This window comes from Setaria italica, chromosome II (assembly GCF_000263155.2).
Source record: "Setaria italica strain Yugu1 chromosome II, Setaria_italica_v2.0, whole genome shotgun sequence".
In the NCBI taxonomy this organism is placed as follows: domain Eukaryota; kingdom Viridiplantae; phylum Streptophyta; class Magnoliopsida; order Poales; family Poaceae; genus Setaria; species Setaria italica.
In genome coordinates, this window is record NC_028451.1 from 982,788 (window position 1) to 1,007,540 (window position 24,753).

Genomic DNA, 24,753 nt, shown 5'->3' on the forward strand with positions numbered 1-24,753 from the left:
TGACCCACATAGATGACCTTCTTACAGTGCTTCAAATATATGCTATCTGTGTTTTCTAAACAGTGAGTGCAGGGCTGATATCCCTTGTTTTTCTGTCCTAAAAGGTTACTCAGTGCAGACCAATCATTGATGGTTATGAATAACAATGCTCGTAGGTTAAACATCTCTTGTTTATCCTCATCCCACAAACGCACACCTTCTTCCTTCCAGAGCTATAAAAGTTCATCAACCAACGATTTTAGGTACACGTCAATGTCGTTGCCGGGTTGTTTTGGGCCTTGGATAAGCGCCGGCATCATAATGAACTTCCGCTTCATGCACAACCAAGGAGGAAGGTTGAACATACATAAGGTTAGAGGCCAAGTACAATGACCACTACTCAACTCACCGAATGGATTGAATCCATCAGTACTTAAATCAAACCTTATGTTCCTTGCATCACTTTCAAAGTCCAGGAATGCTCTATCAATTGATCTCCATTGATCCCCATCAGCGGGGTGTCTTAGCATCTTATCTTGCTTACGTTATTATTTGTGCCATCGCATCAACTTAGAATTTACCTTGTTCCTGAACAAGCGCTTCAAGCGTGGTTATATAAGGAAATACCACATCACTTTCACAAGAACTCTCTTCTTGGGAGGCTACCCCTCGACATCACCAAGATCATCTCACCTGATCTTATACCGCAGTGCTTCGCACATGGGACAAGCATCCAGTTTCTCGTATTTAGCACCGCGATAGAGGATACAATCATTAGGACATGCGTGTATCTTCTGAACCTCCAATCCTAGAGGGCAAACAATTTGTTTAGCTTCATATGTTGTGGATGGCAATTCATTATTCTCGGGAAGAATCTTCTTGACAATTTTCAACATCCCCTGAAATGCCTTATTGGACACACCATATTTGGTCTCCATTGCATAAATTCTAGTATGGTACCTAGTTTTTTAGGCCCTACTAGCAATCTGGGTACAATAATTTTTGGTGATCATCTATCATGCACTACAACTTTGCTGCTTTCTTGTCAGTTTCGCAATCTCTTTGTGCATCCCTTAGCACCTGACCGAGGTCATCAGTAGGGCCATCTTCTACAAACTCATCTTCATCAACCTCGTCCATTGTAGTATCTGCAAAAGCTTGGCCTGCATCTCAGATCAGAATATTGTCATCATCATCCTCCTCTTCGCCGTCTTCCATTACAACCCCTCTTTCACCGTGCTTGGTCCAAACTAAATAGTTAGGCATGAAATCGTATCTAAAGACGTGACTATGAATAGTCCCCCAGAAAACCTTTGAATAGTCCTTCTTGTTACTGCATTGGGTGCATGGACAACATATGAACCCGTTCCATGGCTTGTTCGCTTTGGCCACTTTGAGAAAATAATGCAAGCCATCAATAAACTCCTTGCTCCGTCTATCCCCATTATACATCCATTGCTGGCCCATTTGCATCAAATTACACATGAAAATGAATTACGCATGAAAATAGATTACAATCAAACTATCCATCACATTGCTAAAAGTTTAGATAGAAATACACAAATTAAAATTTCAGACCCAAACAATATGGTACACTACAACAAACTCAAATGTTGCTGAAAGTTTACATAGAAATACACAAATTTAAATTTGAGACCAACAACAATATGATACACTATGACAAACCATTCACTAAGTACTATCTAGAAGGACTTCAAGCATTCTTGGGCGGCGAAGATGAAGGTTTCGCTGACCCAGCCTCATCCTGTGGTTTATTTGTACATCCTACAACGGTAGTACTAAGTGGACCTAAAATACCCGGGACTGGCAGTGGAGCATAATGACCACCAAAAGGAGGTTCCTGACCCGCCGCAACAACATCTTCATAACATCTTCGCAAATAATGAAGCATTGTTTTCTCCCACACGCTCATTTCTTCAGCTTATCGTGAGGGCCAATTATGGCTTTCCCCTTGCCACGAGAGGAACGACGATCTCCCCCACCATCCCACTACCTCCAGCAGCAAAAGCCATCCCTATGTACCACAATTTATTTAGCTCATATTTGCAAATAACTATCCCACATAATTTACTTATTCTAAAAATAACTAATTACGTAGCTCTATTTGAAAAGTACTAAACTACGAAAGTACACCTACAATTTATTTACCTTAATTTTATGGCTAATTTCTAAATATTAAAAACACATTTACTCTAATTTTTTCCTAATACATAAAATTAAAATCCTCTCCATTCTACCTCACATTTACTCTCCATTATCCCTCACATTCAAACTATCCATCACATTGTAACTAAAAAATATGTATAAATACAAATCCTCTCCATTCTCCCTCTTTCTAACAAGCAAACTCATTTTTCTCCCTCTCTAAAGTATAAAACAAAGCATAACAACAATAAATGAATGGAGAAATGAAGTAGCTAACCTTCACAACACTTTGGATGAGTGAAATCCCCACAGAAATGAGGGAAAAAAATTCGGCAGCACCTCCCCTAGGCTTGCTTCAGCGCATGGAAAGGATGAGCTTCTCTGTCTTTGTGGAATGGAGTGGCCTGGGCTGGACGAGTGGAGGAGGAAGAAAGGCCTCTATCTTGCAGCTTTAAGGGGAAAAGATTTTATCTTGGTTGGTAAATCCAACTGGAACAAAAGTGTGACACTTTTATCCCGGTTGGAGTTTACTCCTTGTTGGTGGTTCCAACCGGGACGAAGACGCCACCCTTTTTATCCCGGTTGGAATTACCAACGAGGAGTGACATTTTCTAGTTGAGTAACTCCAACGGGGATAAAAGGATGGCGCTTATATCCCGGTTGGAACCACCAACAGTGACAAAAATGTGGCGCCATCGGTGCTCGGAATCTAGCCGTTACAACCGGGATAAAGGGGGGGGTCTTTAGTCCCGATTGTAAATACCAACCGGGAGTAAAGGTCTGCCCCATTCCAGCGGTGCACCCCCTTTTCTTCCAGGCCTACTTTAAATCGGGACTAAAGGGCGCGGATCGAAAGTCAGTTCTCTACTTTAGTGCACGTTTCTAAAAATAGATGAACCTAATTAATATAGTAAGGCTAAGGCACAAAGGCTGGCTCATCCATCTGATGCACGAATGACCACATATCTGTTTCTATCAAAGGCATCAGTTGATAGTGACCGGACCACCGAATAGAGACATGGGCTGGATTTTGTGCATGAAGATGAAGGCCCTACCAGCTTAATCTTGCGGCTTGTGTAGATCGGCAAAGCAGGGCGGACGTGAAGGTCGTCACCCTCTGAAGTTGCAGGTTGCTTTAACCAGCATCCAACGTAGGCAACTCTTTGTGCTTTAATCTGTTGCATGCTCAACACTACCGGCATGATCCTAGTGCACCAGCTGCTCTGAAGAAAATCGTTGTTGTGGTTCAGTATCACCAAACAGATGCTACTGTGAAGTGTGCTACTGCCATTCTATCCATACAGTGTCGACTCTTCCTTTTCCTGAAAAACACAGCAGCTCTCTGTCAGTTTACTGATGGAGAAAGAGTTGAATATATTATATTGAGAGATGGCACACCTTGATTACATATGCGACGCACCTTTTAGTTGTTTTCAGGCTGATGCGTATTTCCCTTTTGCCTTGTATTCCCAACCAGCCGTGCAGAGTAGTTGCAACTGGCCTATCCAACCGGAATGCAACTGGCCTATCACACGAGTCGCAATTGGTATACCATTAGAGAATTGGTCTAGCACCGGTGTTGCAATTTGTGTACGACGGAAGTTGCAATCGGTTGACCGTCTAAGTTGCAAGTGGTATACAAACGTAGCTACAACTAGCCATCCAGGGCAATCGCAACTAGCCTACCCAACCGGAATGGAACTGGCCTATGACACGAGTCGCAACTGGTCTACCACCAGAGTTGCAATTTGTGACGACGGAAGTTGCAATCGGTTCAAGGGATGAGTTGCAACTCATATACAAACAGTGCTGCAACTAGCCGTCTAGGGCAGTCGCAACTGGCCTATCACACGAGTCGCAAGTAGTCTACTAGAATATTGCAATTTGTTTACGACGGAAGTTGCAATTGGTTCAAGGGATGAGTTGCAACTGGTACACAAACAGTGCTGCAACCAGCTGTCCAGTGCAGTCGCAACTGGCCTAACCAACCAGAATGCAACTGTCCTATCACACGAGTCGCAACTCGTCTACCACCAGAGTTGCAATTTGTGTATGACGGAAGTTGCAATTGGCTGAGGGTCTGAGTTGCAACTAGTATACAAACGGAGCTACAACCAGCCATCCAAGGCCGTCGCAATTGGCCTACCCAACCGGAATGGAACTGTCCTATCACACGAGTCGCAATTGGTCTACCACCAGAGTTGCAATTTGTGACGACGGAAGTTGCAATCGGTTCAAGGGATGAGTTGCAACTGGTATACAAATGGTGTTGCAACCAGCCATACAGGGTAGTCGCAACTGGTCTACCACAAGGTTGTAATAAGGGCACTTATCTGATTGCATCTAGTGCCAGTTGCAACCGGGCCCTTAACTGATTGCCTCTGTTTCTGATTTAAAAAAAAAAAACTCCTCTGTTCCAGCAGTGCAGGGGACAACCATGAAACAACAGAATCCTTCCATTCCACCAAGCAAGAACCTAACCTGCACGGAGCCAAAACTACCACCCCCACCATCATCTATCTGCGACTACTACGAGGGATAACAGTAACAGCACACTGGCGGCGACGACATTCTCAGATGGAGGTGGAATCTTGCACGAAGTATATGTATCTGCTGATTCAAATATCATTCAGTAAAATTCAGCATGAAAACTAAATAAGTGTATCATCTTTACCACCAATCTCATTTCAAAGTTGATGGCAATGACATGTTTTATCTACATGGTGTGTTTCTGCATTCCAGCGATAACGGGGAGAAATCAAAACAAAAATGAATACTATTTTCTTTACATTGACATTTGTAAAGTAGTATGGCTCTAGGTTTATGTTGATCCCCATTCCCAGTTCTTGGTCAAAATGAACCATTAAGCTGGTCAATCTAGGAACCAGCCAGTGATGCCGAGTTCACAGCGGTACCAAAGAAGAGCTCCCAGAACCAAAGATCCACCGCGAGCACTGAAGAAAAGATGAGCAGAGCAAGTGTCCCATATCTATTCAAAGGCCAGCCTGAAGCCTCTGCCAGTGTCTTCAAGAATGGGAGGGATTTGCTTTCTAGCTCTCGTCTCCTTATTGACCATGCTGTAACCCACTGCACATCAGCTGGGACCATATGGAGCTCTTCTCCAAGGCGTCTACCCAGGTCAGGCATATGTCCACCACCATAAAGAACTGCTATTCTCTTGTACCCGCGGTTTATTGCTTCCTTTATCTTCTCAGTGGCAACTCTGTTCGATAAACTGACTTTTCCTCAACAGGAGATGTCACAGCTGTGAATCTTTAATAAAAACAAAAAATAATTAGTTCATACTTCACTTACACTTATTTTGCCTGTCTGGATTCAGAGTACTCACTCAGATGTCAGTTGCTTTGCCAAGAAAATCTTCAGTGCAGCTCCAAAATCTAGCTTAGACAATGCCTCCAGCTCAGGAAATCCATCTTGGTTCTCTACTGGCATCTTGATTTTCTCAGAAAATTTCGCTTGGCATCAAATAGGAACACGATGGGGAAACGAAGGAACTCGAGAAAAATCGAGTGGATGGGTACCAAATTGCTCGCGCTTCTAGCAGACGACAGGCTCGTGCAAAATCAAGCAACGTGACGCCACGGGGGATTCAATCCCCGCACCCCAGCAGCAAACATTCCTCAAAGGAAGCACGAACTTGAAAATCCGCATCAGCAACCACCAATCTGGGTCCCAAAATCGTGCCGAGCCGAGCAACAAACGAATCCAGCATCGCGATGAACTAAGCAGAAGTGGGGATGGGGATCCGGCGGCGGCCATCGACGAGCTCAGAGCTCCAGGGCCGAGACGAGCCTCCCGCTGGCTGCGCTCGCTCGCCCCCTGCTCGTGCGCTCGCCGCTCGCACCGAGGGGATCCGCAGCCGCACGTGCAGACGCATGGTCGCAGACGAGCGGGGAGGGCCCGAGGGGGCCTGACTCTAGAAAACCTGAAAAAACTCCACTGGGAATCCATCAAGCCCGGAGCTTTTGTTATGCTTCACTTGAAAAATAGCTCCTCTAACTTCCTTTTCAGTAAACTTTTTAATCAAGATCTCATTTTCTTCTCTTGACACTTGTGGGATATCCTCTGTCAAGGATTCGTTCGTAGAACAAATGTTTCTTATCCGTGATCCAAATAAGATTTTATAATACTTAGTTATGTATTTTTTAAGATTTACATCCCCTTCTATAATTCCCTCTTCTTGTTCCACCTGAAAACTCTAGTTTTCTGATGCTTGCCATTAGCTATCATATGAAAATATTTTGCATTGTTGTCCCCATTTAGCATCTTATTGCTTTTCGCTCTTTGATACCATTTTATTTCTTCTGATCTCAAAAGCTATAGTCTATCCTGAATATATTGCTTTAAATCACTTTCTTACTGACTTAGTAGCTACGATTCTACCTTTTTGTCTAGCTCATTTGCCTTTTTAAGGAGCTCTTGTTTTTTTTATATTCCCCATTCACATTTTTTGCCCATCTTCTCAGAAATTGCCTTACCCTTCTGATCTTGTTTTGCTATTTTTGAAGAGGAGTGGAACCTTTTCTTTCTTTGCTCCATACATCAGATACTAGTTCAAAAAAATCCTCCCTTAAAAGCCATCTTAGTTCAAATTTAAACATGGGTTGCTTTCTGCTCCCACCTTCCTGTCCAATGTTAAACAGCAAAGGTGTATGATCTGAAATTTCCCTACTCATGGTATCATCCGTAGCTAAAGAAAATTGTTGTTCCCATTCCGTGCTGACCAACACTCTATCCAATTTTTCATAAGTTGGGGTTTTTAAGGAATTAGCCCATGTATACTTCCTCCTAACATTTCTACCTCCTTTAAATTTAAGCTATCTATGACAACATTAAAAAGAAAGGGCCATTTATCCTCATACCTTTCATTGTTTTTTCACATAGGTTTCTTATGATACTAAAATCTCCCCCAAGTACAATGGGTAAGTTCTCTTTACTACAAGCATGTACAAGCTCAGTAAGGAAAGCTTCCTTAAATTCTGGCTGTGTTGCCCCCTTAGACAGTCACCAATACAAACTAGAAATTGTCCTTTCTTGTCCTTAATCTAAACTTCACATAAAAATCTCCTTCATCAATACTACCTATGTCTAACTCATCTAGATCTACTGCTAAGAGAATACCACCTGATCTTCCATGTGGTTTTGTCCAATGTCAAATAAAATTTTTACCCCCACATAAATTACTTAGTGTGGTTTGGGTAAAATCTCTTTTTCCTGTTTCTAGAAGAGCAATGAAAGATAAGTTATGCTCTTTGGTAGTATCCAAGAGAAATATTATTTTAGCCAAGTCACTAAGACCTCTGCTATTCTAGAAGATTCCCCTCATTTGGAAACAATATTGACATTAAATTTGGAAATTTTTACTTTACAAGTCTTTCTCTTTTGCGACTTAGCACAAGACTTGTGTTTTCCAACCTTAGAATAGTATTCTATGTAACTATTATCCTCATCAAAAACTTCTTCCAAAAGTTCCCCACAAAGGTTCTGAATTGCTCTGCTTTCTATTTCTTCTCTCTCCTTATCCTCCCTGTCACTGTCCATAGTCATCTCACTTTGGTTATCTAACCCTTCGTATTGATCTATAACACTACTTTCTACAGTAAGGATTTCTCTTTCCACCCTTTCCCTCTCCTTTTCGCCCTCACCCAGCCTAACACCTAGTTGGCTTACATTACAAACAACATTATTCAGAGGAAAAGGAAAACAATGTTTAGTATCAGTGTTACCTTTATTATGCTCCAGGTTCTTTCTAGCTTTCATCTTTCTGTCTTACTTAGAATGTGCTCATCCCCTGAGTTAGCCAATCTTGGACTAGCCCTTGTTGGCGTGATTAGTACCTCAGGAATTGTAGCCACCTTCTTCAAATCATCTCTTCCCTCTTCCTACTCCCAACTGCTCTCTACCTCCTGTTCTTCATTTTGATCATTCATCACCTGATCTGCCAAATCCTCCGGAGTTTTATCCACCGCTCTATTCATTATTTCCTTAGCCTTTTCCTTAAGAAACAATTTAAAATCCATTTCATTCATCCTTTGGACTCTCTCTTTGAGTGATTCTTTATCAGCCCAGCCTTGCTCAACCTGCTTATTTTCTGTACTGTTGTCTTCCTTCTCTTTGCACATACTGCTATTTTTCCTTCTTTTTATCTCTATTCATATCTGGTTCATCCTCCATGAGATCATCATCACTGTCTTCTCCCTATCCTTGTCCTTCTGCATCTCCCTTCCAATCAAATACAACTTCCTCTCCATTCTCATCAGTCCCCCTTCTTTCCACCTCAAGATCTAGTTCAAAGTAATGATCCTCTATCACCACATCTAGATGTAGGGGGATAAGTAAGGGGTTAAGGGCTGCCACACATACCCTTCCAAATTCATTTTCTCTAGTCATCTCCATATCAACAGTTTGGGTAGATCCCAGCATTGATCCCACTGCCCATAGATTCACATACTCCCTTAAGGACTTTCTCAAACCAAACACTCTTACCCACACTTTAGGGAGAAGAAACCCATCTTTTTTCTCTTGCCAAGCTTCAAATTGCAGTCTCACACATGTCTGCACTCCATCTTCTCTAACATCTACCCCTCCAAAAGCTATTGCTCTCTAAAGTTCAGATTTTGAGGGGAATTTGGTAATGAAAGTGTTATCTTCATTATCCTCTAATTCCCATTTCCATTTTCCAGAATACAGCCTTTGCAATTGTGAGACTACGTGTTTCTTGGATAGCTGCCCTCCTCCAATTCTAATCTGGGCCTTCTTACCAAATAAGAATAGACCAATGTGCGAGTGCTAAGGTGCATGGGAAATTGGAGACAGTAGATTGGAGGCGATACATTGGGAAATCAGTATTGTAGCAGTTAGCTACTTGTTTGCTGTCAGGTACAGAATCCTGAACAGATGGCATCTGCTTGACTTCAGTAGTTCAGTTAGTCTCTGTTTCACCAGGGGATGTACTTGTTGCAACTAGTTCAGTACGAAGACTGATATGGGAGCATCACACAAACCGTGATATTAACAGAAAAAATGGGGTTACAGATACAAAACTTAGATAGCACGCAACTACATTGTCAAGAAGAATTGTAGATCCCAGTTCTGGAATAAGAATAAGAATACAGATTTTTTATTTTGTCAAACAAATAGCCCAGAAGACGATCCAAGATAAATCTTTGATAAAAACAAGATAATATACTTTGATAAAAACAAGATAATATACTTAACGATGTCCCCTTTGTCAGACAGAGATATCAATTACCCTGTTCTTGTGCTGTCTTTAGGAGTTCTTGTGCTTCTTTCACTAGAGAAGCGAGAGACCTCGCTGGCTTGATCACCTCACGATCATTCCCAGCAAAGAGCATGCAGTTATCAACCTCTGACATGGTTCCCAAAGTCTCGGTCAGTGCTTCCTTGAAATTATGTTCCTTGAAATATCGGATGCAGCTGGGCTTGGCTTGAGTCATAGCTATCACCATCTGGCAGGTAAGTTTCACTACTCTCAAACACTCAGACTCAGCCATGCATTGCTTGTTTACTTTCAGTATGTCTTTGAGCTTCTTCGCAAGTGCTGCATCTTCAGGGGTGGATCGAGCAAAATCTTCTCTACTGATCACATTTTCTTTGCATATCACCACGGCGAGGGATAACATGGCTGCCATAAACTTTCTATCTTCTGGGGGCTGGTTTTCCACAAAATTTTCAGCTGCATCTGCACCCATTTTACTAGATAATATTTGATCGATCACCTGTAACAAACATAATAATTTGATGCAAAGGATCAGCAATATTGATGCAACTCATCTCTAGTGGAAATTTTTGTACACTACAGAATTAAGAGAAATTAACTGACATCTGAGAATTGGGAATAAGATCCAACATGATGCAGAGGCAGAAGAAGCGAGAGTTGTTGTCAATTCTTCTTTTGTTCTAAACAAAATAGGCAGAGGTAGCTAGTTACCTTGGTCAATAGGTTGATCGCCTCTTGCTTGGAAATTATATCAGCAACATAAACATCTCTTTCTCTTGCAGTGCTAACGGGAATCAACCTGGCCAGTGCTTCCCCTGCTTTTCCCCTCATCAGTCTGGTGGCATTTTCCCTGTCTGCTTGTTCCACTTGAACTACAGTATTATTGCTGGGCGCTTCCTCAAGGAAGATGCATAGCAGGGCCTTGAGAAGCTTGTTAAACTCCAGCTTTTTGAAAGAATCATCAAAGGCTAGCTCCGTCAGGATCTCCAGGGCTTGTCCATGCAGTTCTTGGGCAGCTCCGCTGTCAGTCTCCAAAATAGCCATCAGATTGCTGACAGCTTCTGTGGTACTGGCAAGTTCCTGGCGCAGCCTTGTGGCGCCATCCCCAGGGCAGGCAAGTATCCTGCTTAATGCTGTGAGTGACTTGCTTAGCATTGGAACAACCATTGTGTCCTCCCGCACAATGATGAGAAAGTCAGGGCTGCTCAGAGGTGATGTGATCTTAGAGATCAGCACTTGCTGTTTGCTTATCTCTGTACAGTTTACTTTGTCTCGTGTGAGCCCCTCAAGAATCAGCAGGCCTTGAGAAACCAATTCTTTGGGTCCTCTAAAGGTATAAGTAAATCTCGACTCCTTTATAGCTTTCCTAATTTGTTGAGTAACAATTAAAAATGCGTCTTTTCTCTTGGGTAACTCGGTTGGTTGTATTCTCTGGGCTAACTGGGCTAACCCGTCAGATGATGGACTAACGACTTGTTCTTGTTCATGGTCTGTTTGGTCTTGGATCGGCACTGCCATATGGGCAACATCTTGACGCTGGAATGTTTCTAATGACCTACTCTGTTCATCAGGATTTTTCTCCAGCAACGGACAGGCCTCACAGAATTGGTTACAGCTTTCAAGTAGGGAACAAATGCATTGTAGTGTACCTGGGAAGTGTGCTACGTGGAGATCACCGGCAAGATGTGCTAGAATCCTTGCGGCGCACTCTCTGTTCTCGATGTTACCAGCTGTGCCGCTCCGACCAATCATGCCGATCAAATTCTGAATAGAGCTCCTGGAAGATAGTATCTCCTGTCTTACAGATATAATATCCTTGGTATCAAAGAGCTTGTCTAGAATCCTTGCTCCCCATAGGTGGTCATCATCCCCTGATGCAGACTGGAGCAACCCAATAGCGTATGTCATCAAGTTCCAATTGTCGGGCAGCTCCCTGTCCTTCTTAAACTTCCTTGTTGTTTCTGAACAGTACATCACAACTACTTGTGGGCATTGTTGTTTCGTCACTCGTAGCACGTGCAAAACTGAGTACTTCAACATTACCCTAAGATTAGCCCAGTATATGACGACTAAGGTCTGGAGCAGAACTAGAGCATAGAAGATGTCCAGTGCGGCGGCCAGTTTTGCTCTGTTGGCAGCATCTCCGCCCGCATCGCCATAATCTCGTCGTACAAGACGCCAAACGGAGATCCCCAGGCCCACATATGGCATAACATTTAGGGCCAATGTTGAAAGACACAGGACCACAATACACTTGGGCAAGAACGCTATACCCAGCACGATTGTATGATGAAAGGCCACGCTCGCGTTGGAGCGGAACCATCCCATACGCGCGATTAAACGAATGATTTTGGCCTCTTCCATATAGATCCCACTTTGAAACTCCTTAAAATTGTCCACCGTCCTGTGTAATATGTTGGGTCAGACGTAGTGGATAAGATTGGATGCCGATGGGTGATGGATGTATGAAAGTAAAACTGAAAATTCATTCAACGGAGAAACATCTAATTTGACCATTTGCTTCAGAAATGAAACTCAAAATGTTGTATCCCCTCAGCTATATATGGTTGGAGTCCACTTCACAAAACTGGTTGTTTAAGCTCCCTCATATAATCATATATGCAAACTATATATGGTGGGGAGAGATGGAGCTCCAGTGGCCAATTCTGTGCAAAACCAAGGGATATGGCTCAGTATCGAGGGTGAAGGGGCGCATGTGCAATGAATGTGATTGGTATTGGGGTTGATTTCCATTTCCTAATTCCAAATTAACCATCCAAACATCCGCATTGGAGCTAGCCAACACCAATTTCGAACCCCGGACCTGAATATCGACATCCAAACGGAGCTTAAAGTTTATTTGGGGTTAGCTCATTTTTACCCCACCTTTAGAGCAACTCCAATAAATTGATTTCTCCCTCTCCCCTTAATTCTCTTGTAGGGGAATCCCCTTACATAGTTTTAGGATTTTAGGGGCAAGTGCTGCAGCAGTTCCCCTTTCTCCTTTCCCTTTTATTTCCTTGAAATCCTTTAGGATTTTAGGGAGAAGTGCTACAACAGGTCCTCTCTTCCCTTTCCCCTTTAATTTCCCTTGACATGTGGGCCCTACCTGTAAACGAGTCAGAATGTTTCTTCTTCCTTCCCTCGTCTCTCTCCTCCAAGCAAGCAGCAACACACCCTCGAGAGTCAAGGTTGGCTCGGCCGTTGGCAGGCAAGACCGGCAGCGCATCTGTCTCCTCCAAGCAAGCAGCAACATGCCCTCGAGGGTCAAGGTCGGCTCGACTGTTGGCAGGCAGGCCTGGCAACATAGCACTCCAGCATGTGCGCGCACAACCACACAAGGTGCCGAGCCACACAGGAGGGGAAGGCACGGGGGATGCCTTTGGTGGCGGTAGGCCCGTGGCTGGAGCTGGTCTACGGGCTGGCCACGGTCAGTGTTTCGACCAAGGTGGGTCAGAGCAGTGCGCCCGAGGCCGGTAGGGATGGCGGAGGGGTGGTGATGCGGTGTGCGTGACCGAGGTGGAGGGTGCTGGGCTCATTATTGCCACTTTTTAGTGCTATTTAAATAGTGTTTTTGGATTGAATCTTATATGTCACTTGGAACCTGAAATAATCCCATATTCGTATATGTGTTGTGTTTTGGTCCATATTGCAAAATCATAGGAAATACGACATAAATAAAGGGTTTTTGTATAAGACTGGATTTGGGTCTGGATTCCGGATATTGGAAGACAAAATCAGGAACATTGGACTGCAGGCCTGGAGGAGCAGCTGAACTTGCACGGGCTATATCTTCCTCACCCGAACTCCGATTGGGACGAATTTATAGACAAAATTGTATGTCTTGAAAAGATCAACAACCTTCATATGAAACGCTCAGGCATTGGAGGCCTATAGAGGGTAGACCGATCAGCCTATGGGGTCCAGGGTGATCGGCATGGCCTGTTTTCAGCCCCAATCGACATGCCCTTTGCCCCATGGCAGCTCTAGACTGTAAATATCCCCGTTCACCATCAGCACGCACATCCATCCACAAGAACATGATAAAACTGTCGGGGATAGATCCCCAGTCACCGTAAGGAAGAAAGAAGAGGGACTCCTACTATGATTCCCTTTCATACCTTGTAATCCAATTAGGACTCCTACCTTATAACCGATTAGTAATCCCACCCCCTATAGTATATAACGGAGGGCAGGGTACCTAGATCGATAGACCTCATAGGCTAAACTCATACCTCAACACCCAAGCGCATGGCACAATATACAACACCCCAAATAGGATGTAGGGTATTACACTACTCTGGTGGCCTAAATTTGTTTAAATCCATGTCTTGTGTCCTCGCTTTTACCATTGAGTTCCAGGTCCGGCGATCCCCCACGAACCAATCTACTACCTCAGGATACCCCGCTGTAGGTTGTTGGGTATAAACACTGACATCTAGAGCGCTAGATAGGCGAGATCATCGGGCGAGCTTGAAGGACCTCATCATCAAGATCAATCTAGTCGAAGCGGTGCGTTCGTTGTCCTATGCTGACTAGCAAGCAAGATCGGCGAGTTGATCTGCCTCAAACCGGTGGATTTTGCATCGTGGGCAGCGTCAAGTCCAAGATGGAGTCTAATCCGATCAAAGTTCTGAGTACAAATTGTGGTAACTGGCCAACAGTTCGAGGTCGAGCTGATTACCGTGTCTTGTTCGGAAAGGAATAACTCTCATGGTATACTGTAGCAACTCCGAGTCAGTATGGGTCAACACACACAAGGATTAGGTGGAATAACCTCTTCACGTTTCTGCTGGCTCCCATGCCAAGGAAGGAAATCCGTGGAATTATGCTATGTACACGCACACACAGGAGACCACCAGAAGACTTCAAGTGCTTCGCAGCAACACCAACAATTGGCAACGCCGACTCGCCGACGACTACTTCGACTACTAGTCTCGACTAGAAAATTAGTTGGAGCAGACTTCACACCATCAACAACTAGTCGCAATCGACTCCGACTAGTCGGCTTCATCAACAAACATCGTGGCTTCATCGACAATCGCCACAGCTTCGTTGACAATCGTCCACAAATCAAGCTAAGTCACCTTTTGAATTTTTATATAATTTTTTTGAAATATTTAACACTTGATGGGCAACGCACTGAGTACTTTTTTGTACGACTCTCAATAGAAATTACCCTCCAGAGCTACACTTCACCGATTATTCCTAGGGTATGTTGACTGACCACCAAACGCTTGGTACATCAAATTACGGAGGTTATGGCCATGGATTTGGTGCATCGAGTGTTGGAGGCTCACAATAGCTACACCTTATGGAGGCACAAATCCTATGCGCGGCAACACACGCTCTCCTCGTCAAAAGGTAGAAATGTCTCAACGACTACTTTACGCGCAATCGTGCAGTCTTTTTGTCGCAATGTCGACTACCTATTTTTACTATCTTCTCTTAGCATTCACTAATGTCCTCAAGTAGAACACGCCCTAATCCGTGAAAGCCTTGGATCTTCTATCATGCGTAAAACAATAGGACGCATACACGAGATGAAGATCTCAGATGCGTAGCAGCAATGCCAGTACACATACACAAGACAAAGATCTCACACGCAGTGGCAACGGCTAAACAGGGACTGGGAGCCTAAACGCAACAGACTAACTACTCTGGAGAAATATGGTCGAAACAAGAGCACGACATGAAAAAATTTACATTTATATTTATCCTTGAATAAATTTTAGTAGTTCCAAAATTCTACAATATGCTATATAATGTATGCATCTCTTTTTGCATGTCAAGCTTCAACGACGACTCTCCAGGACACTCAGCGTACCTCCAATGGCTCTGCTAGCTCCCAGGCTTGGGGGCTAAGCACTAATTACTACTCGGAATACTTCCAATGGCTTAGCTAGCTTCAAAGCTCGGGGGCTAAGCGCCAAATAACTACTCGATGTGGCTCATATGACTCATCTGGCTTCGAAGCTCGGGGGCTGGACACAACAAGACGACTTGAAAGAAAACTGGTGTCAAGACTAAATGATCATTGGATTGATTATTTAATCATTTCAAGGCTCGAAGGCTGATAAGCTACACCCAGCAATTGATTTTTTGAAGATGAAAGAGGAAGATTCAAGATTTTATTAATCCTCAGCCCGATTCTTCGATTCAACCTAAGGCTCGGGGGCTACTCCATATGGAGTGCAACTTTCACCGTCCTCCATATCACATTCCAAAGCTGAAGATTACAAAATCAAGACGATCAAGGGCTTGAGCACATCATAGCCTCGTGGCATCCTTGAAGTACTTTGATGATTCAGCCAAACAAAGTACTCAAATAGCACCAAGGCTACTCGGTGAGGATCTAAAAAGTACTTGAGGGTTGCTGCACTCAACTACGAAGCGCTTGGGGGCTTGTCGCGGATATATTCTCAGTATCTGCAAGGAAGGAAGAAGATGAACTCTTACTATGATTCCCCTTAATCATACTAGGACTCGTACCTTATAATCCTATTAGGACATCTACCTTATAACCGACTAGTAATCTTGCCCCTTGGAGTATATAAAGGAGGGCAAGGTACCTAGATCGATAGACCTCATAGGCTCAACTCATACCTCAACACCCAAGCACAAGGCGCAATATACAACAACAAAATAGGATGTAGGGTATTACGCTACTCTGGTAGCTCGCCCTATGTAAATCTGTGTCTTGTGTCATCGCTATTACCATCAAGTTCCAACTCCAACGATCCCCTACCAACCAATCTACTACCTCAGGATACCCCTCGATAGGTTGCCAGGTCTAAACACCGACAGAAACCAACGACATTCACCACAATGAGCTGAGGACCATCGCAAGTCTTTCGAGTTTTCTAGGAGATGGTTTAGGCCAAACCCTAACTGCCATGGCCTTCCTGCGCGGTTGTGACATGGTCGAGTTCAGGAGCAGTAGTAGATCATCAATGGTATGTACTTGGAGATGATGATCTAAATACATCTATTATCTAAGCAATGTTCTTTGTGTCATCCAACCTGTTAGTGACTCAATGCCTCCTTTTATGCTTTCTATCTGTCATGGATATGCTTGTTCCTAGTCTAGTTTTGGGTTAGACTATCTAGCATGCTTTGTGTAATCATGTGTGATTAGATCTAATATGTTGATCCTTCATGATAGTTAGACATGTTCATCTGTGTTTGTGCCCTTAAACTGCCTGCACCAATAGGGGGGATCGTGATGGGGTCTGCTTCCATGTTGGGTGAGGGTTTTTGGGAGGTTGACCGGAGATAGTATTTTCAAATTTGCTTTGGATGTGATGCATGATGTGCTTGCCAGTTAGCTAAAACTACAACTAGAAATTAATAGGCTCTTGCTATCCTTAGTAGTATTATATCATACATATATATCTGTGGATGTAATCTACCCTTGTTCAAACCATTAAACTTATATCTGGTTTGCCTTTATATGCAATCAGTGCTTCATGTTAGGATTGCTCTGTTTGATTAGATGGAAAACCCAAGTCAGTTCGCTGCTGATCCATGGATTGATAAACCATGGATGAATATTCTAACGGAAAAGCTACGATGATCTATGCACTTGTGGTTCACAAATTGGCACGCTAATTGCCGCCAACAAGCTTTTCCGGCGCCGTTGCCGAGAATCGGCAACTCGAACCTTGGGGCGATCCATCTAACTTTTTGGACTAATACTAATTTTTCTATTGAATATATCCTATTTTTTCTTATTTGCGTCCTTGAAAGCAGGTAAATACTAGACGCCAGATGATGGAGGAAGTGGATTAAACTTCAAGTTCATCAAATCCAAAATCACTCCAACACAATGATAATGGCATCAAGATTATTTCTTTAGCGGTAGGTGCTAACAGTGTTAGTGGCCCAACATCCACTATTGAGTCTGCATTGATCCAGATGCAAATAACATGAAAAAAAGGGTATGTCTGCTGTGTTAATTATTTTTAAGACTAATGTTTCTTGGAGATTTGTTTGTTCAAGCAACAGGTGTTGGAAGCAACCATGTCAAGCAAAGAGGGACGATTGGAGGGCCTCTATACACGAAAGGCGATGATTTAGAGGTGATCAAAAGTGGAGGCAACAAGATTAGAAGCACCATGACACTACCAATCTCCGCTAGTGTGATGCTCAAGAGCTTCAAATTGAGTGATGCAACCAAGGAAGAAAACTGCTTAGATCATTGACACAAAGCGTAGGAACCTCCTCTGATCCTAGCAACTTGGCTAAAGCAAGAATTATGGAGAAGATGCATTGTTGCCTCCATGCTACTCACTGGTGCAGTAACGGTGATGGCCTTGAAGACAGAGAGTGCGCGACATAATGCCCCAAAGACTTCTAGATCAAGATCATCAACATCTCCGGATCAATTCGTGAGAAGTTACTGTTGTCATCAAGATTTTGTGCAACCTTAGAAGAAAAAAATAGAATATTTTTAGATATTTAGAAGCCCCGTGAAGTCTACATTCCAACAGATCAAGCAGAAAGGCAATCAGAGGTTCCTACAAGCAGTTATGGCCAAATTATCGAACATCACACGTCCTGAAATCAGTTCTGGACACACGCAGTGCTAAAATAAAATGGACATAACTCTCTCATTTGAACTCGGTTTTAGATGAATGACCACTCGTTATAAAGGTAATTTCATAAACTTTTCAATAGATATATATTTCAGTATACGTTACGTTCTGGACGTAGGGGAAAATCCATGAAGAAGGGGCAGTAGCAAGACGATGAGAACAAGATAGAGGAGATTAAGATAAAAACAATGAAGAGGAGCTTGGGCAATGCTTTCATCAAGAATTCATGATCAAATTCAGAATATTAGAATAGAAACAAAACATGTGGAGCATTGGAAAACAAAGTCACAAGCAGGCTACATTCAATACATGGAGATGTTATAAGTGAATCACGAAGGATTACAAAAGATGACATCAAGCTGCATGGACACTTTGGATTCTCACAAAAATGACCATAGCTTTGCATGAACATGAGCAAGGTGCGGAGTCTAGCTATATGAGTATAACTAAAGCGCTTTATGAGAGGCAACTCATTTTTTATTTTATTGCTTATATTAAGATGACAGTTTATTGTGCTATTTAATTGAAACCACCAGGTAACCATTGCTCTAACAAAGACTACAGCAACATGGTGTATGCTTTAAATAATACTGAGGGAGCACTTTGTTATTTGATCTTGGAAAACTTATGGACCCTTTTTTGTGTGATGTTTAGTCTTTTTATTTATGTCTTTTTAGTGAGAAATATGAAGTATGGCACCACCCTTCAATTTAAAACTTGTGGCTAGTTAATTTAGGCTAACTTTTGTTTTATTTTAGACCACCTCCATATCATGTCATGTCAATTTGGTCATCCACTTCGTGTTGCATTGCATTCTCATGTTGTTATAAAAACCTTTTTGCACCTAAACCTTCCTATCAACTCCATACACCATCCCCCAAAAATCCAGGGCCAACAGAGACAAAAGTAGCCTAGGCCAATCGGCCTAGACCACACCAGGCGGATTGGCCTGGGTTATATTTGCCTCTATTCTAACTAAGACTTTTACTAGAGCCACCCTAGTAATCCCAAAACCATTTGCTCACTATCCTTATTTAGAGCCATCCTAAAACCATAGGTTTTTGCTTTTCATCCAAATATAAGCCCTTTCTTTTTGTTTATAAAATCTCCTTAGTTAGAATTTCTATGCTTGATTTCTCTCTTCAAAATTCTTATTTCAAGGTAAAAATATAGGATACCTATAAACCTACCCTAAGCAATTCTTTTTGAATCAACTAATTGCATAACAACATTGATAGTCTTTTCGACCTTGCTAGCCCCTATTTTAGCTAACCCTTTTGCATATGCACTTGCATTTGTTCCATCATTCATGTCTTAGCATGACTTTCCCCTAAAGCTTTATTATGAATGCTTTCATATCTACGCTAATGCTTGGATGACATTTTCCTTTTGCAATCTAGTGTAAACGTGGTGTTTAGACTTGGTTGCAGACCATCATCATTCAGTTTAATAAACCTTGCTAGCTATTCATTTCATTTTCACTTTGCATTGGTTGGTCTATAAACTTTGCATTACCCTTTATTTTTCTTGTGCTGTAAAGAGCTATTAATCTTGGGATAAGCATGGTGTTTGACCATGATTAATAATTTTTTATGGCTATGGAGAAATTCAACAACCTAGTTTTAAGCATGGTGCTTAGAACTTGATATAAACATTATCTTTGTTAACATTCCCTGTCATTTTCATGCACCTGTGCACGCACGCGCGCGCACACACACTCACTAGGCTTTTATTTTTCTTAGCTATACCATAAGTTAAGGTCTTCGGAATGTCTTTGGTTTGTTAGCATCTGTTTCTACTCCCGACAATCACTCCGGGGGTAGTATGTGCGCTTGAACTATTTTGCAAGCATGATGAAGGGCTCTCATGGAAAAAAAGAGAAGAAATTAAGGACAATTAAGGTGACAAGTGTGAAAAAACATGAAGACAAACTCCAAATGTGGAGCACCAAGATTTCAAGTATCACAAGATTTTACTTCTTCTTCATCCATGCTTAGCACAAATGCCAAGCATGGGAGGACTTCCTGGGTAAAAATGAAAATGCCGCATGGAGTACAATGATCACGATTGCCACAAGATGCTTATGGTTCTTCTTCCATGTTAAGCACAATGCTTAAGCACGGGGGATGCTGTGCTACACTTCATTACAAGCATTGAAAGGACGGTAAATTTTTCCTACACCTTCTCTTTTTCCATCTCTTTTATGATGCATATGCATTTAATCCTTCAACCATAGACTCGATGCAACCTTGGTCTATCTCTCGATAATAGCATGGCCACTAAGAGTACAACCTAGTTTTTTCTTTCAATAAATCATGATCACCATCACCTTGTGCTGACCACGACAATAATAGTTTTGGTATAATCTTGCTTATGAAAAAATGATGAAGCTTGCCACTTTGTTTTACAAGTACAATGTTGTATATGACTTGATTAATTGTTCTCTATTTAGTGAAATTAAATTGATTAAATATTTGCTCTTTTAATTGTGGAGGTTAAATGACTAAATTCTAGGCCCAGAAACTCTATTTTGCTCTTTGATTTAAGTTTACAGATAACCTGATAACTTGATTTTTTATTTAAAATTAACTTATATGCTATCTACATTTGTAAATCTCTTGCAAAGTTCTACCTACCAGAGCCTTTTTACATGCATGATTTTTCAAGATGAAACCTTTAGGTTGCAATCTTATATTTTGATGAGTTGGATTAAGATTGATTTTTGTGGTACAAGACTTAGAAGCTAGCCATCTCCTTTGTGTGAACCTTTTTTATTCTAGCCTTATCCATGCATTGTGAGTTTCCACACTGGAAATTTCACAAACTTCGCCGAGCATCCACCTTAAACCAAAATCATCCTTTTGTGACACCTCCTTGACCACAACCCATTATATGAATATGAAAATTTATTTTAAGAATATCCAATGGATTTGTCTACACTAAACCAGTATAGATTATCAGAGAAGCCAATTATGAGCTCATGGAAGAAAATTCAGAAGAAACAGACAACTAGAGGGGGTAGGCCGATCGGCCTTGGGCGTTGCTACCCCTGTTCGCTCTGATTGTTGGCAAGAAACATCTATGTGAAGATTTAAGACCTTTTATGAAGATTTCCGAAGTACCTCATGCTTACTCCAGCGGTTATTAGATTTCACTTTTCATGCTCGAGGACGAGCATCGTTCAAGCATGGGGGGAGTCAGTGCATCAATCATATCCCTAACTTTGCTGAAGTAAGTGCAATTTGATTATGTTGTGACAAGGTCTGAGGAGTAAATGAAAAAAGGAAAAAGAAAAGAAAGAAGAGAAGAAGAAAGAAAAAGGAGAAAAAGAAAAAAAAGAAATAAAATACTCCTCGATACCTGATACTTCGGGATTGTCATTGCTCCTTGATATCATACTCATTTTTCCAACCATGTGCAATCCGATAACAAGAACTTCATCTGTGTTTCGGGATCATCCTTTTGCCACTTGCACATGTCCACTTATCTAAATATGTGTGTTTCATCCCTCCTTCTCTTCAACATTTATTTTCCATGGTATTTTTAACAAGTCTTGGTAATTCCAATAGATCTCTCTCTTAATTTTATAATACTTCAGATATAATATTTTGTTAGGATTTTTTTTACTTGCCTAGCTCCACATAAGCCTTCCACTTAAATATATGAGTAGAATAGGTTGAAAATAATCTAGTATAGGCTTGAGTGACTTGATGAGATGGGTATTTTCATGTACTGTAGCAAGAGAATCTCACTTGTGTTGGATTTGCATCTTTTTGAAAAACTATTCATGATGGAACAAGGCAAAGGTTTGAAGTTAACTTAAGTTCAAAAGTATTGTATTTATTTTATTGTGGCACGTTTTTTATTGCTAGTCTATCTTCCATGGTGAAAAGTAGCCGGTCACAACTTGAACTTTAAATGCTAAGTACTTGAGAGAACAATGTGTCTTGTTATGTATAACTGAGTGCAAGGATGACATCGAAGGGCAATGTTGATTTCCTGATTAAGCAAGTATCCTGGACTTACTCAAGGAAGAACAAGGTTTAAGCATGGGGATTGTCGGCGCTCATTATTGCCACCTTTTTAGTGCTATTTAAGTGGTGTTACTAGACTAAATCTTATACTAACTTGCAACTTGGCACTTGAAATAACCCCATATTCACATATGTGTTGTGTTTTGGACTATATTGCAAAATCACAGGAAATACGACATAAATGAAGGATTTTTGTAAAAGATTGGATTTGGGCCCGGACTTTGGATATTGAAAGACAAAATCAGGAACATTGAACTACATACTCGTAGTAGCAACTAAACTTGCACAAGCCATATATTCCTCATCCGAACTCCGATTGGGGCGAATTTACTTAGAAAATTACATGTCTCGAAAAGATCTACATTTTGTATGAAGCGCTCGAGCATCGGAGGCCTATAGAGGGCAAGCCGATTGGCCTATGGGGGTCCAGGCCCATCGGCCCTGATTGACATGCCCTTTGCTCCATGGCACCTATGGACTATGAATATCCCCATTCTCTTTCCAAACGCACATTCATCCACCAGAACTCGACGAAACATAAGGCATTCACCAGAAGGAGCTGAGGGCCTCCGCAAGTCTTCGGAGTTGTCTAGGAGATGGCTTAGGTCAAATCCTAGCTACCATGGTCTTCCTGCGCGGTTGTGCCATGGTGGAGTTTAGGAGCAGTGGTAGAGCATCGATGGTATGTACTTGGAGGTGATGATCTAAATACATCTATTATTGCACAATATTTTTTGTGTTATCCGATCAGTTAGCAACTCAATGCCTCTTTTTATGCTTTCTATCTGTCATGGATATGCTTGTTCCTAGTCTAATCCTGGATTAGACTTTCTAGCATGCTTTGTGTAATCATAGTGATTAGATCTAGTATGTTGATGTACGACCCTTCATGATAGTTACACATGTTCATCTATATTCATACCCTTAAATTGCCTGCACCAATAGGGGGGATCGTGACGGGGTTTGCTTCCGTGTAGGGTGGGGGATTTTCGGGAGGTTAACCGGAGGTTGTAGTTTAAATATTGCTATGGATAAGATGCATGATGACAACTAGAAGATGATAGACTGTTGCTATCATATGTATCTTTGGATGTGATCTACCCTTGTTCAAACCATTAATCCTATATCTGGTTTGTCTTTATATGCAATAAGTGCTTCATGTTAAGATTGCTCTATTAGATTAGATGGAAAATCCTAGTCAATTCGCCGTCGATACACGGATTGATAAACTTTGGACGACTACTCCAACGAAAAAGCTATGATGATCCGCACACTTGTGGTTCACAAACTGGCATGCTAATTGCCGCCAACAGAGGGGCAGCATGGATCTGGTGGCTAGGAACAATCGCGAGTTGGAGATCGGGTGGCTCAAGGGAAAGAGGAAGAAGGAGAGAGGAAAAGGGAGAGGGGGGTTCCCCTTCTAAAAGGGAGTGATCAGAGATTAAAGGGGATTGAGAAAAAAGAAAGGGAAAGGGACCAGGAGTGGGAAGGGGATCTCTTGGAGCATGTTTTCCCATGTCAATCCCCTTTGTGGTTGAAAAGTGGAAAGGGGATATGTTGGAGTTGCTCTTAAACCTCCTGTTTGGATCATTAGGGCTATTTTTTAGCTACTAAGTTTAGCCCCTGATACAAATAGGACCTAAGTGTTGGGTTTAGATCCCCAGTACCCGCAAGGAAGGAAGAAGATGGAATCCTACTAGAATTCATCTGCAATTCTAATAGGACTCGTACCCTGTAATCCTATTAGGACTCCTACTTTGTAACCGATGAGTAATCCTGCCTCCTGAAGTATATAAAGGAGTGCAGGGGTACCTAGATCGGCAGCTCAGACCAACAGAGCTCAGACCAACAGAGCTCAGACCAACAGAGTTCGGACCAACAGAGCTCAGAACCATCATCAATAGCCAACAATCAAGGTACATAACACCCAAACGTAGGACGCAATATACAACACCCCAAACAGGATATAGGGTATTACGCTACTCTAGTGGTCCGAACTTGTATAAATCTGTATCTTGTGTCCTCGCTTTTACCTTCGAGTTATAGATCCGATGATCCCCCACCAACCAATCTACTATCTCGGGATACTCCCTCGGTAGGTTGCCGGGTATAAAATATCGACACTAAGTGTGTTGCATATGATGGTGGTGCAGGACTCCATGTGGTGTGTTTTCAAAGCACACGCTTGCTTGCGAAAAAGGGTACAACAATAATATATATATATATATATATATATATATATATATATATATATATATATATTAGTGTGGTTTGTTTTTATATAGCGGGCGAGAGGTTTTAAAAATTTTCACGTGCCCGCGTGCGCGTTTACGTTTTGAAACACACGTTTTGTTGATTGTTTATAGCGGGACTCACAGAGAGGGGGTAGCGAGCTCGATCTTATGCACTATGGCACCCCGGTTCTTTATCAAACGCGTTCAAGCTTTTTTATTCGGGTCAACCAGATCGTATTGAATCTACCTACTCTCGTAGGTTGCCAATACCTCGCACTATACTTTACAAAATAAAATGATGTTCTCCTGTTTTGCAAGGGGCACATGTATAAAAAAAAGCTATGAACTGTCACTCCGAATCATACAACAAAACGTATGTCAGTCAAAAAGATTCTAAGAAAAGCAGAAAGAACTACACCATTGATTTACCGTTGGTTTGATAGGAGCTATCGTCCTGAGGCGAAGGAAAAGGGGCCCCCGCG

The 24,753-nt window shown here is 42.1% G+C and overlaps 1 protein-coding gene across 2 annotated transcripts in view; it reads right to left on the reverse strand.

Annotated features, from left to right (window-relative positions):
* Positions 1-9,152: 9,152 nt before the first annotated feature.
* LOC101756682 overlaps positions 9,153-24,753 on the reverse strand; it is an 18,073-nt gene continuing 2,472 nt past the window's right edge. Inside the window, exons 2-3 of one of the 2 annotated variants that reach the window (XM_004955315.4) lie at positions 10,118-11,810; positions 9,153-9,905 (exon numbers count right to left, since the gene is read on the reverse strand). In XM_004955315.4, coding sequence (XP_004955372.1) covers positions 9,411-9,905; positions 10,118-11,810 — 2,188 coding nt within the window. In that variant the 3' untranslated portion in view covers positions 9,153-9,410. The remainder of the gene's footprint in view (positions 9,906-10,117; positions 11,811-24,753) is intronic. The other variant, XM_004955316.3, reaches the window with a different exon arrangement.